This window comes from Talpa occidentalis, unplaced genomic scaffold (genome assembly GCF_014898055.3).
Source record: "Talpa occidentalis isolate TD23 unplaced genomic scaffold, MPIMG_talOcc4v2.1 talOcc4.12, whole genome shotgun sequence".
Classification (NCBI taxonomy): domain Eukaryota; kingdom Metazoa; phylum Chordata; class Mammalia; order Eulipotyphla; family Talpidae; genus Talpa; species Talpa occidentalis.
Window position 1 is genome coordinate 80,400,766 of NW_023601212.1, and position 12,187 is coordinate 80,412,952.

Here is a 12,187-nt window from a genome sequence, read left to right on the forward strand (position 1 = left end):
GGCAGGCAGTCAATGACTGCTGTCTGATCTCCAGAGGTTGATGGGGAGGCCAGAGGCCTGTGGATTAGAATTAAGAACCCCAGGTCTCTCCTCTTCCTCAGGACACCTCAGAGGGGAGAGGGCTCCTTGCAGGGCTCTAGAGACTAGGGCAGAGGGTGTGGATACTCCAGGGTCCCCATATTTGCCAGCTCTGCAGGGGCCACCTTGGAATCACAACTGCAGCAGCCGAAGGGGCTCGTTGATGCTGTGGCTCCCTCAAACCAAAAAACAAGCAGAGACTGACACAGGGGGCACAGCCACCCCAATCCAGTTCCCTGTTCACCTGCCTAAGGTGGTTTCATGTAGTCATGCTGGGCTAATCACCCGCTGGCTCCCCCGAGAGTCAGCCTGGAGGGACAGTCTGCCCAGCAGGTTCCTCTGTCCTACAAGTGGCCAGGCCTGGATGAGGGAGGGTCCCCAGATGGTGACCCTTTGTCCCTGCAGTGTCCCCAAGGACTCCACGTGGGCATCTTGGACTTGGCGGGCACAGTGATGCTGTCTGGTTCCCTTCAGTATCTAGGTGTTGATGTTGCCCATACCCACAAATCCATCTGAGAAAAGGGTTGAATTTTTCCAAAGCATTTATTAACAGAAGACCGACATAAAGTACACAACCAAAGAAATGAAGGTGTTTCCATCACAATCCATTAGCAGCTAAGAAAAATTTGCTGGTGGACACAACGCCCCATTCTGTGTTCAACAACGTCTCTCTGGTCTGCTAAGCCAACCAGTTCTACTTCCTAATCACCTCTTTATATACAGACCCTTCTCCACCTGGCCCCAAAGACTCCTCCTGACGCTTCAGTGTGGTACAGCCTGACCCTGCCGTACACTCTCTGCTCCCGCTATCAAAGGCATTTGTAGTAGAAGACCTATTCTTCCTCCTGTCTCTATGCACTTAACTATATTCCTGAACAAGCTGAGTAGGCAGATTCTGTTACCTTTAGCCAAGTTACCTATTTTCCTAAGCCTGCGTCTGACCTTGGTTTCTCTCCTGCTAGAACACTGAGTGCCCCAGTGGGCAGCTCCCCACTCTAGCTAGTCCAAGACTGCTTTCTCCCCCAAAAAGCCCAACTCTGTGGCCCTGTCTATTCCCACTTCACCTGCAGGGTCACTCTCATTCCCAGCTGACCTGCTGCGGGGAGACCCTGGCACCCACTTACTTTGACTTTGACCCTGGCACCCACTTACTGCGCCCGCCCCCTCAGGTCTCCAACCTCACCAATTTCCTCGCAAGATTTCTGACATCTCTCTTAAGACTTCTGTCCCTTTGGAATTTCATCACTGTACATTTATTCTATGATAGTGCTTTATGGATTCAATAGTTATAAGACTATAGAGAAAGGAGAACTTTTCCCTCCCAAATTACAGTTTCCCTAAACTAGCAAAAGATGGGGTCACTCGTGCCAATTTGAACTTTTTCTAAATGTCTGTTTATCAAGCCCTAATTAGTGCGGCCTGCTTCTCAGCTGGCTTGTAGGAATGGCATTGAGTCTTAGCTAGTTGGTCTGTGTCCCTTCTGCTCCTAAATCACTGTTGTGGTTTAGCATATGGCTTCTTCAAGGAATAGCTGCGGAGCTAAACAAAACATTTTCCTCCAAAAGAAAAGACAGTTTGCAGGTAATAACACTACCCAGATAGTCTCGACATTTTACCTCGAGATTTTACCTTTTATCTTTGCTCAATTTACACCGATGGAAGAGCATTATTGGGTGAGCACAAGTCGGCTGGACTATTCTCTAACCCATGGCATACAATATACGTCTCCGTGCTGCTCACCCAGTCCTCACAACAACCCTGCGAAGTGGGCGTGGTGGATACCATTACCCTCTTTTACACATCTACAAATAGGTTCAGAGAGGTTAGGGAGCTAGACCAAGATCACACAGCTATTTAGTGGAAAAGCCAGCCCTCAACCTCCATCTCTGCCTACTCATTTCCATTTCCATTTTAGGAACAAAGAATATGAAAAAGGTTTCTACTCCCTTTCTCTCTACCCAAATGGCATTCTTCGTTCAACCTGGAAAGTTCCAAACAGAAAAAGGAATGATTGATGAATTTAATTTCACAGTGCAATGTGGGGTGGGAGTGGGGAAGGGGTGTCATTGTATCTTTCGTGATGTTCCCAATTTCCTAACACCCATAGTTTCCTTCAATGCCAGGCAGTGCTTTCCATGGGGCCCATTTGGATTTCCAGGTCCCAGTTAAGGTGGGGATTTTTACCTCCAAATTATGCTTGATGCTGTACTTCCCATCTGTTTCCCATTTTGCCAGTGTTCTGTGCCTCTGCCCCTTAGTGAGGAAACTTTATTATTTCTGTCAATCTTCCAGTGCCCAGCTTCCTGAATCTCCAGAGCATCTGTGGGGCTCTCTTCTTGCAGCAGGTGACACACACTACTGAACGTCTCTATTTTTGCTCTCTTTCAGTTGCGCCCCAGGGCTGGAGCCTCCTCACCAGCCAGGCCCTCCACATATGGTTTCTCCACAGCTCAACAGAGCTGAGCTAGGATCCCCTAGAGTCCCCATACCCCAGAGCCTCCCTCCATACACACACATAAGCAGGACACCCCTATCTCTTTTTTTTGACTTGGAGCCCAGCCACCCTGAGAGGCATAGGGTGGGCTGTGTCCACAGTGCCCCCTACTGGAGATTTCCCACAAGCCAGGGTTTTGAATGACAGGGTTGGCTGGGGCTATGGCATCTGAGGTGGGAAATATATGCAGCCTTCCACTGTCCCATTCTTTTCTAGGTATTGATTCACAGATGTTTCCTAGCACTTTCTAGGAGCCATGACAGTGTTAACTCGGCACACTGAGCTGCAAAGACAGACACACCCATGCAACTCCTCCCACACTGCTTGGTCCCATACGACCCCCGCTTGGTTTCCAATTGGTCTGAATTAGTTGGGAAAACCAACAAAACCGTCCCCTGCTTTCTGGACTCTCTACAATGATCCACTCACCCAAAGGGACATCCTGACCTCTGCCAAGCCCCCAAGGCAAGTTCCTTGGTCAGTCACCAAACAAAATTCGGCCCTGACAACTCTTTCTTCCAACTAGGTCCCAGTTGCTGGGGTTTCCTCCCGACCCCTCCTCCTCCTCCTCTAATGGGAGAGTCTTATTTGTGTTCCCATGTTCATTTGCAAACCCAGCAGCAATTCTTGAATTTCAATTACAGAGGCGTGTATATTTTTAAAGTAAATATTCAAGCCTATATGTTACTTAATGGGTAATAATCACTGAAGCAGGAATGTGCACATATGAACAACAGCATGAAATAACTCAAAAAAGAACCCAATCTCCCCAATCACTATTTACAAATTTTGAACCTATTTCCACTCCAGAATTATTCAGTCACACTTTCAACCTTGTTGCCATCATTATGTGATCATAATTCCAAACTCCCCCCAATCACTGACTATGGTTGCATCATATAACATATTCTTCCACATAGTTTTCGTACTTGTCATACCTGAAGGCAGCAGCTCATTGTCCTAATAGACCACAATCTACTTATCTACCCCCCACTGTTCAGCAGTTTCCAGTTAATGACTGTAGTATATAGGATGGCCACATCTCTTGCAAATACTTTTTCCCTTTTGAATTATTTTCCCAGAATGTATTCCCCAAAAGTGGAATAGCTCAGTTTTATAAGCCTTTTTTTTTTTTTTTTGGACCCTGGTCAGGCATTGCCCAATCTCTCTCCAGACTTCATTTTATAGTGCCAGGAGTCTATTTCACCATGACATAGTTTCAAAATGTATTTCTGATGAATACAAATGGTCTATCTTATTTTACTAGCCTGGGTGTGTGCCTCCCCGGTGTTGCGTCTGTGTGGCCCTCTGACCAAGCAGACCTTTCCGTCACTCACATACTGGAGGCCCTGCTGTTCCTCAGATCAACTCTGCGTAGTTTTCTCATGCTGTTGATTTTCCTTTAATCTTCATTATTCTTCGCTGTTCATACATTTTAAGTTCTTATATATATGAATGTGTCCACTTGACACTGATAATTTCTGCACTCTCTTCATTAAATAAGCAGTGATCTTCCTGCAGAAGGATTCTCTTTGCCCTACCCCTAATGCCCTACACCTCCCCTCTGGTCTCATCCCAAATCCCTCCGGTTCCGTGAATTCTCATTGCCAATGATCTCTACGTTAAGACTCTCGTTGGTCACGTCTCCACAACCCCTAGCCAGACCTGTTCATCTCGGTCCCACTGTGGCCATGGCCCACGCAAAGCACTAGGGCCGGGAAACACCTGCGAATGGCTCCCGCTCCTAGCTGTCACTTTTTCAGCCCCACTACCCACTTGCCAGATTTTCTGGTTGGCTTGCCCCTGTCCCCCAATCCACACCTGGCCTCTAGGCTTATAGGTGGTTGTCCTCAGTCACAGCAGCCTACAAAAACGACATTCCTTCACCCCAGTTCAGCCAAATGAAGGCCAAAATTTCTCAAAAGGGATTTTGCTAATAAACTGAGGGAAAGCTAATGCTAGACTCCAGGAAATGTAAAAATGTCAACACAGAAGTGTTGCATCCTAGAGATTTATTTTACATCCTCCGTAAGTCTGGAGGTGGGGGAGGGGAGGACCAGGGGCCTCCGCTACTCCTACACCCAGAACTCTGCTTTTTAGACTGCAGCCCTGCCCGGTTCAGTTTTTTAGAAGTACATTCTCTTCATGGACTTGGAAGTAACCACCTCTTGGCCTCAGCTGGTGTCCGCATTTTGGCAGAAACTGACCTTCTACCTCCCTGGGAGATGCCATTATCTTAGGAGCCTCAACTTCTGGGTTGGACTGGTGGAAGAAGCCATTTTCTGTGGAAATCCCAGGCCTCCTCCGACTGGTATGTCCCTGCTCCAGTCTGAAGAGTGCCAGGCTCTCTGCTGTCTTTCAGAAGGCACCTGTCTAACACACCCTGGGCACTTCATGACTCGGGGGACTTCTCCCCAGGCTCTCCCCAGGCTACTCTATCAGGAATGGTTTTGAAGAACACAAATCAGAGAGAGCTTTCCAACCTCAGGAACCTAAACTAAATGCAGCAGCCATCCACAGAGAGCAAGAGGTGTGGCCAGCACCCCTGCCACCCTCCTCTTCTGCTTCTGAGCCATGGTCACGCCACCACCCTTGGTTCCTGCCCATCCCTATACGCCAAAGAGGGAGCAGTTTGGCACCTCACATTGAAAAGTTGCCAACCCCTGCCCTCAGGAAAATACCCTCGCCCACCACATCCCATGGGTAGTCTTGCCTCTCCCCTCCCTCCCCAGCCCCACCCTACCCCATCCAACCCTACCCCATTAACTGTCAGGAGAACGAACCCGAAAGACATGGATGGTTCCATTACTGAGGGATACAACCAGGTACCTGCCGTCCACCATGGTGGTCACCCGTGGCTTTTCCAGGCCATGATAGGCTGTCAGGAAGTCACCAAGCAGTGACCCCCTGGGGTCCAAGATCACCACCTTGTTGACCTCACGCAGGGTCAGAAAGATGTAGCCCCTTTTATCCACAGACACGGAGCCTGGTTGGCAGCCATGCAAGCCTGGCCCTCGGTACTCCCCGATCACCTGACCCAGCCCGTCACAGACCACCAAGCTATTCTGCTGCCAGTCTGAACCCACAAAATTCCCCTCCGGGCTGGTGGTTAGGAACACCAGCGCCCGCTGACCCCGGCTGGCCCTGCCTCCAGGGATAAACCGGGTGGCCAGGCTGCCTTCCATGTTGTATACTTCCACGTGGCCAGACACGCTGACGGCCACCCGGTCCCCGCTCGGCATGGCAGCCACAGCGTGGCTGGCCTGGCATAGGCTCAGGGCCCGGCGCCACTGCACCTCTCCATCAGGGCTGATAAGATAGAGCCTGGCACCGGCCGAGAAGGCCACGGCACCCTGCAGGGCTGCCACACTGCACGGGGAGCAGCTCTCGGGGACAGGCACTGCTCCTTTGTAGTCACCGTTGAGGGAAAAGCGCTTTAGCGCTTTGTTCTGTTCATCGGCCACCAGGATCTCCCGGGGGCCAAAGGGACAGAGTCCAGTGATCCGGGGAGACCGCTTGTCTCCAGGCATCCTCGTGGGAAAGCTGCAGGAAAAGATGGGTCTGGGGAGGAGGCCAGAACCCTCCAGGTTTGGCCCTGGTGCTGGGCTGGGCTCCCGGGAAATCGACTTGAACCTGTCTTTGAACTTCTTCTTCTTGTTTAATCTGCCACCCCTCGGGGTCTGGGCTCTTTCATCTTCTGTGGGTGACTGGGCTCTGCCCTCTTTCGGGGTCTGGGTTCCATCTTCTTGGGGTGTCGGGGCTCTATCCTTACCCTGGGGCTGGACTCCATCGCGTCTCTCATTCTTGGCTCCATTCTCAATGCAGCTCTGGGTTTCGCTGCTTCCCTGGCTCCTGGCTCCTTCTTTCCCACTGTCCTTCTGTGGCTGCTGCTCCTCAAAGGAAAGCCGTAGTAAATGGCAGTTCTTGTCTTGGAGTCCAGGGTGGATCTCCAGCTGAGGCAGCAGGCAAGGGGCTGGCCCAGGCATCCAGGGACTACCCTGTAGCTGCTGAAGCCTCTGTGTGATCGCCCCCTCCAGCGAGAGGATCTCAGCCTCACGACCCAGGCTGAGCACCCGACGGGCAAAGGCAGCAGCCTCCTTGGCCACCTGTTCCCGGCCCTCCAGCTCCCCCAGTCGCTTCCGGGCAGCCTCTTCAGCAGCCTCCACATGGGCCCGTAGCTGGCCCAGCACCTCCTGCTTCTGGGCCAGGAGGGCCCGGAGGACTCCCTCAGCCGCCTCCTCCACTTGCATCCCCACCTTGGCTGCCTGCTCCCTCAGCTGGGCCAAGGCTTCCTTCTCCAGCATTCGAGTGGCCTCCAGCTCGGCCAGGTTGCTGTCTACACCTTCTAGGAGCTTCTCCAGGGCTGGTCTCCGGGCACGCACTGCCTCAGCCAGGGGCAGACAGGGGTGGTCCAGATGAGGGTCCAGGCGGCACTCACGGCACAGCAGCTGGGAACAGGGCTGGCACAGGAAGCGCAGGGCCTCCCCAGGGTGCTGGGGGCACTGGGCAGCCTGACGCTCCCGGGCCTCTTCATCATACCACCCTGCCCTGTAGCCCACCAGGTCGACCACTCGGTGGGTGTGGGTCTGGCGGGTGCAGCGGTGCCCATCGGCACAGGCCTGGCACAAGTCGTCAGCACAGTCCAGACACCGGGCTGTGGCTGGCCCCCCGGCACTGGTGCCGCCCATCAGGGGACACAGAGCACAGGCTGCCTTCCCTGCACGAAGGTCTCCACCCGCCCGAGCCTTCACCAAGTCCAGGAGCCCATTGACGAAGAAGTTGGTCTTGAAAGCGGCCACGCCTGAGGGGGGCACGGGCACAGTCTCTCGGCACTCGGGACATCGGAGGTGGCCACCCTCAGCCAGCTGGGCCAGACAGTCCTGGCAGTAGGTGTGCAAGCAGGGCAATGTTTTTGGTGCCCGCAGCTGCTCCAGGCAAATTTTACAGGCCAGGAAGTCACTGCTCAGGGCCTCCAGCAGGGAGGGTGAGGATCCCTGGGAAACCATACTGCAAGGAGGGGTCACGGTCAGAGGGCAGAGGGCACCTCCACAAGGTCTCCAGCCTGCCCTCTTGCCACTCCCCCCATCCTCATGCCCCACTAGGACTGGGGTCTCACCTGAATGGCTAGGAATTTTCTTCTGGTCTTCGGTCAGGGCCTCTGGGCTCTTGGGCTAGGGGGTGATCCGCCTTCTTCTTGCGAACATGGAGGAAATGGAAAAAAAGTCAATGCTACTGGCTTTGTTTCAGTCACTGGGAGAAATGACAGAACCTAGAAGCCTGGGTCTCAGACAGTTGACAGTGTAATGACACTACACTGGCAAGCCTGAATGGTCCTGGGGTCCTGCAGGGGTGGGGTGCTAGGGGGCAGGGGTGGGCAGGCAGGACACAGGAGAGCTTCCAGATGGGCAGAGTGGCCTTGAAGCCTGGCAAGTGGGGCTCGGAAGGGGTGCCAATTCCCATAGCCCACACACCTGTCTTCTAGCCCCTGGGAGCTGCATCATGGAGAGCCGGGACCTCCCTTCCTGCCCTGACTCTCCTGCCTTGTTCTGGCGGGAGCAGAAAGGAGGGGCTGCCCTCTCTCCTTCCAGCTGCTGGAACACAGGTCACCTCAGGCTTTGCCTCATTTCCTAGAGTCCTCTTCTCTCAGCCGTCCCTGCTAGGAGAGGCTTCCTGCTTTCCCAGAGACCGCAGAAGGGCCGGGGCCCTCTGAGTTTCATCCCTAGTCCCCCAGCTCTCCACACCAGCTCTGCACGCGGCGCCCTGGCTGTGAAGTACTTGCAGGAACTTGGGGACTCTCCCCCCAAACTTCCGGAAACGAAGGTAGGTGTGTGCGCGCGTGTGCGTGCCCGGTGGGTAGGGGTGTGAGCGTGAGTGAGTGTGAGTGTGCGCTGGGAGGGGAGCTCGGAGAGTGGGCTGGGGGGGGGCATTCCTAGGGAAGCCTCGGGCCCTGGGCAGAGGGGAGGGCAGTCCCCGCCAGCCTCCTGGGTCTCTCCACCTCCTTCCTCCCTCTCGGGGCTCCCCCCCCACCCCCCCCCGCGGTCCAGTTCCTCCTCCAGCCGCCCTCCCGGCCGCGCCGCCCGCGCCTACCTACCCGAGCCGACTGGGCGCCGGCGGGAGCGGGAGGCCGCGGTCTGGCCGCCGCCGCTGCCCGGCGTCTGAAAGGGAAGCAAAACTGAAACTAATCGGACTTGTGCAACTTCCGTCTCGGGCCTGGGACACCGACTCGCCCCGCCGCCCAGGCCCCGCCCTCTCCCCTGCCCCGCCGGACCGCTTCCTCCCGCGCCCCCACCCCTGCGCCGGCTCGCCCCGCTGCCGGCGCCCGAGTCCCCGCCGGGCGGCCTCGGGCCCGCCCTGCTAGGTGTGCAGCTCTGCGAGGCGGGGCAGCCGCCCGAGGGGAGAACTGAGCGCTCTTCTGTGCTTCAGAGCCTTAGGGTAGCCGGGCCAGGGAGGGCTCGGAGCTGCTTCTGGCGAGGCCCAGTAGGTCACAAACCTTTGCTGAGTTGAGGAAGAGGCTAAAGGAAACCAGATAAGCACGACTCCACTCCCAGGGGGTCAGCTTCCTGGAGGAGGCATGAGTTTGAGGAGGACCCTCAGGCTTGGGGTGGCTGGAGAGGAAACGCAGGGAAGGGCATTCTGGAAACTGGGAATAGCAAGTGTGTGGGCACAGAGGAATGATGCACCCCAGCTCTTCTGGGTGAATCTGTTACAGGGCAGGGAGAGGGGCAGCCCAGACCCCACAAACTTGCCTGCTCTAAATAGGTTCTGCCATCAACACAAAACAAATGAGACTTTAATGGGAAGGAATTTTAATACAATTAGGAAACAATGCAGGAAAGGCAAACAATATAGTTTCTAAATCAAGTACTCAAAGTTACCCGTCCCCTGGTGGGTAAAAGTCCACCCAAGCAGGATTGGCCCAGAGCAGGACCCCAAAGCCTGCCACAAGTCTAAAGCACCTTCAAGTGGGGACCCACAGAAAAGGATCAGAAACAACCAGACAAGTCTGGAGGGAAAAGAGCAAAATCAAAATCAAGACAAAACCCACCATTGTCACCTCCCCACGGGTCTCTCACCCACATCTGTGTCACCCAGTCCACGACCAAAAGGCAAGCGCAGCTTCTTCACAGTCTCACGGCTCCATGTGCCTCCTCCAGGTCTCCTTCTGGCTCCATCCTGCTTCCTTCCTTCCTCAGTCTCCTCTGCAGCTTCTTCTCTCCCTGCTCAGCTCCCCACTCCTTTTGGGTGGGGCAGGGAACCTAGAACCTCCCCCTTTCCTGGGGACCACCCTGTTACAGTTCCAAGTAATTTAGGCGGGTTTGTGAGAGGGGAACATGTGGGTGGTGGCAGATGAGATTCTAGAGGGAGCCAGCGGCCAGCTCAAAGAGGGCCTTATTCTCCGCAGGAAGGAGTATGAGTTTATCCAAAAAGCCAAAAGATACCATTGAAGGATAGTTTCTGAACATTAAAGGAGTATTTTGAAGCATAAAAAAGTTGAAACAACTGCAAACGACACTCATAGACCCACTGATGAGATTCTACGGTTAAGATTTACTGTGGTGATTCATCACATTTTCGTCCTTATAGGCGTAGACAGGCCACAGCGAATGGAATTTCAGTAGGAAATGAACACAGGAGCTCACAGAGGCCAGGGCAGCAGAGGGGGACCCTGATGGCTGGCCCCAGTGAGCCACAAAGGCCACCACTGACACTGCAAAAGGGTCAGAAGGGAGGGTGCGGGACTGAAGCTTCCCTCACTGGGAGCCGCTGTCAAAGGGAAGAGCACAGGACCTGGCCCTGGGGGGAGGTGAGGGAGGGCAGGCTGCCCTGAGGTGTTCGGCAGGTCTGGGGATGAGGAGGGGAGGGCTGGGCTGGGGACACCCCAGCTTGTGAGTTTCTCTGACTAGTCCAGTGTGTCTGCAGTTTTGATGAAGTTGCTAAAGAAAGTGTCCAGCATGCGAAGAGCAGGGGTGGGATGGCCCTTCAGGGGATGTGACAAGGGTTCTGTGGGGGTCTGGCTACTCGTTGCTCTTAAGCCAAACCTGGAGAGACAAAGGTTGGTGGTGTTACAGGGCAGCCCCGATATAAAACGGGTTGTCTGAGGATTTGTCTTTTTTTTTTTTTTTTTTTAAATAGAGGCATGTTTTATTTATTTATTTGTTTGTTTGTTCTGTTTATACATGCACTGGGTATGGTCAGAAGCACGGGAGGGTGAGAGAATTCACCAGAGCCAGAGCGGGGAGCAGAGCAGGCAAAAGGACCAAAGTACACTGCTGAGGGGAGCAGTGGGTTGCAGGAGAGGTCTGCGCGCCATGTGGGACCCTCCTCTGGTGGCCAGGGAGCAGCCGGGGATCAAACCGGCGCCACAGAGGCTGTGGGCAGCTTCGCAACCCAGCACTCAACCGCTGCGCCACCGGGGAGGCCCGGATTTGTCTTTTTAAATGTCTTGATGGCTTTGGTCTGGAGTGGGGGTGGAGTCCAGAAAGCCTGGATTGATTATTAGCTCAGGACATCCTTTCCCCCTAACAGAGGGAGGAAATATGATTTCATCTGGTGCCTGCAGACCTAAGGACGTGGCGGATTACCGTCACAGAGGCCTTCTCCCTGACCAGGGAGAAGCAGGGGCTTATGTGGGGGAGTGCTAAGGAAAGGGCTAAAGGGCGCTATCAGTAGGATTTCAGAGAAATAGGGTTTTCCAGGAACTGTGTTTGATGTCGTTTTTGGAGTCTGTGCGTTTGGAGTGCAGGGTCCTTGGGTTCACTCTGGGAAAGGTTTTACCGGAGCTCCCATTTCAGCAGCACGCGGTGAGTTTCCCGGGCGAGGTTCTCCAGGAGACAAAGACATTAGTTATATTTAAAGAGCAGGTTTATTAGGAAAAGGGAAGGAAGAATAAAGGACACTTGCATAAACACAAGCGGGCAGGAAGAGCTGCCCCGGAAGGGGCAGGTTTGCTGAGAGAGGCCTGCATGGTTGCAGGTGGGCGGCCTTGAGGAGAGCTGCCTCCGCTGAGGCTGAGGGAGGTCAGTGAAGAGAAGTCCCAGCGTGGTGCAGGTCAGGGGCAGGCAGGAGGGAGAGAGTTGGTGAAAAGATGCACCTGCATAGTCACAGGTGGGCAGAGGGGCTGCTGCCCTGAGCCAGTGCAGAGACTGTACTGATACAGTCCTTTTCTCTTTGGAAGGGGTCACTCCTTTGTGGAGTGGCCTGTTGTTTGCTGATTTGGGATAATTAGGCAAAACTAGAAAGGGGCCAGAGATTCCAGGATGGGCCCAATCTCTATACCTTTACCCGCAGGTCTGTGCGCCACTCCCTACAGGAGTCTGATCCCACTTGGGGCTTAGGCCTTGTGAAAAGGCACTGGTGCCTAAGGGTCTTGATTTCTATGGCTGGGTTAATGGTCATGTTAATCCCCTCTACCCCCGCCTCCTTGTGTGAGTCAGGTTTTAGTTTTGTGATGCCGCCTTTAGGTTTTCTATTCTTTCCTCCATCATATTCATGCCCCTTTTTCTTCCAACTTTGGTCTTGACTGGCAGCTGTCCCGGGCTGGTGGGCAGCTTTTTACCGTGATAATGAGGTTGTGGCTTCACCCTTATCTTACTTCTACCTCTATCTTGGTTTCAG

General features: G+C 54.0%; 1 protein-coding gene and 1 long non-coding RNA gene across 6 annotated transcripts in view; one reads left to right on the forward strand and one right to left on the reverse strand.

Moving 5' to 3' along the window:
• Positions 1-5,325: 5,325 nt before the first annotated feature.
• On the reverse strand, positions 5,326-8,745 carry TRIM56 (tripartite motif containing 56). Of its 5 annotated transcripts, XM_037506918.2 has the most exons (3): positions 8,664-8,745; positions 7,689-7,762; positions 5,326-7,579 (listed from the first exon to the last, which is right to left on the reverse strand). In XM_037506918.2, exon 3 carries the CDS (start codon positions 7,576-7,578, stop codon positions 5,335-5,337), a length of 2,244 nt encoding a protein of 747 aa, XP_037362815.1. In that variant the 5' UTR covers position 7,579; positions 7,689-7,762; positions 8,664-8,745; the 3' UTR covers positions 5,326-5,334. The 5 variants fall into 5 exon arrangements, with proteins under 5 accessions (XP_037362815.1, XP_054549608.1, XP_037362813.1 ...); XM_054693633.1 differs by having other exon boundaries at positions 5,326-7,762; XM_037506916.2 differs by having other exon boundaries at positions 5,326-7,765.
• The window catches only part of LOC129145521 (uncharacterized), a 33,441-nt gene continuing 29,367 nt past the window's right edge, over positions 8,114-12,187 (forward strand). The window contains exon 1 of the long non-coding RNA XR_008551217.1: positions 8,114-8,392. This is a non-coding gene — a long non-coding RNA (uncharacterized LOC129145521). The remainder of the gene's footprint in view (positions 8,393-12,187) is intronic.

Bases quoted from the DNA above. Each gene is read 5' to 3' on its own strand.
- TRIM56 (XM_037506918.2), bottom strand. From the start codon at position 7,578: ATGGTTTCCCAGGGATCCTCACCCTCCCTGCTGGAGGCCCTGAGCAGT.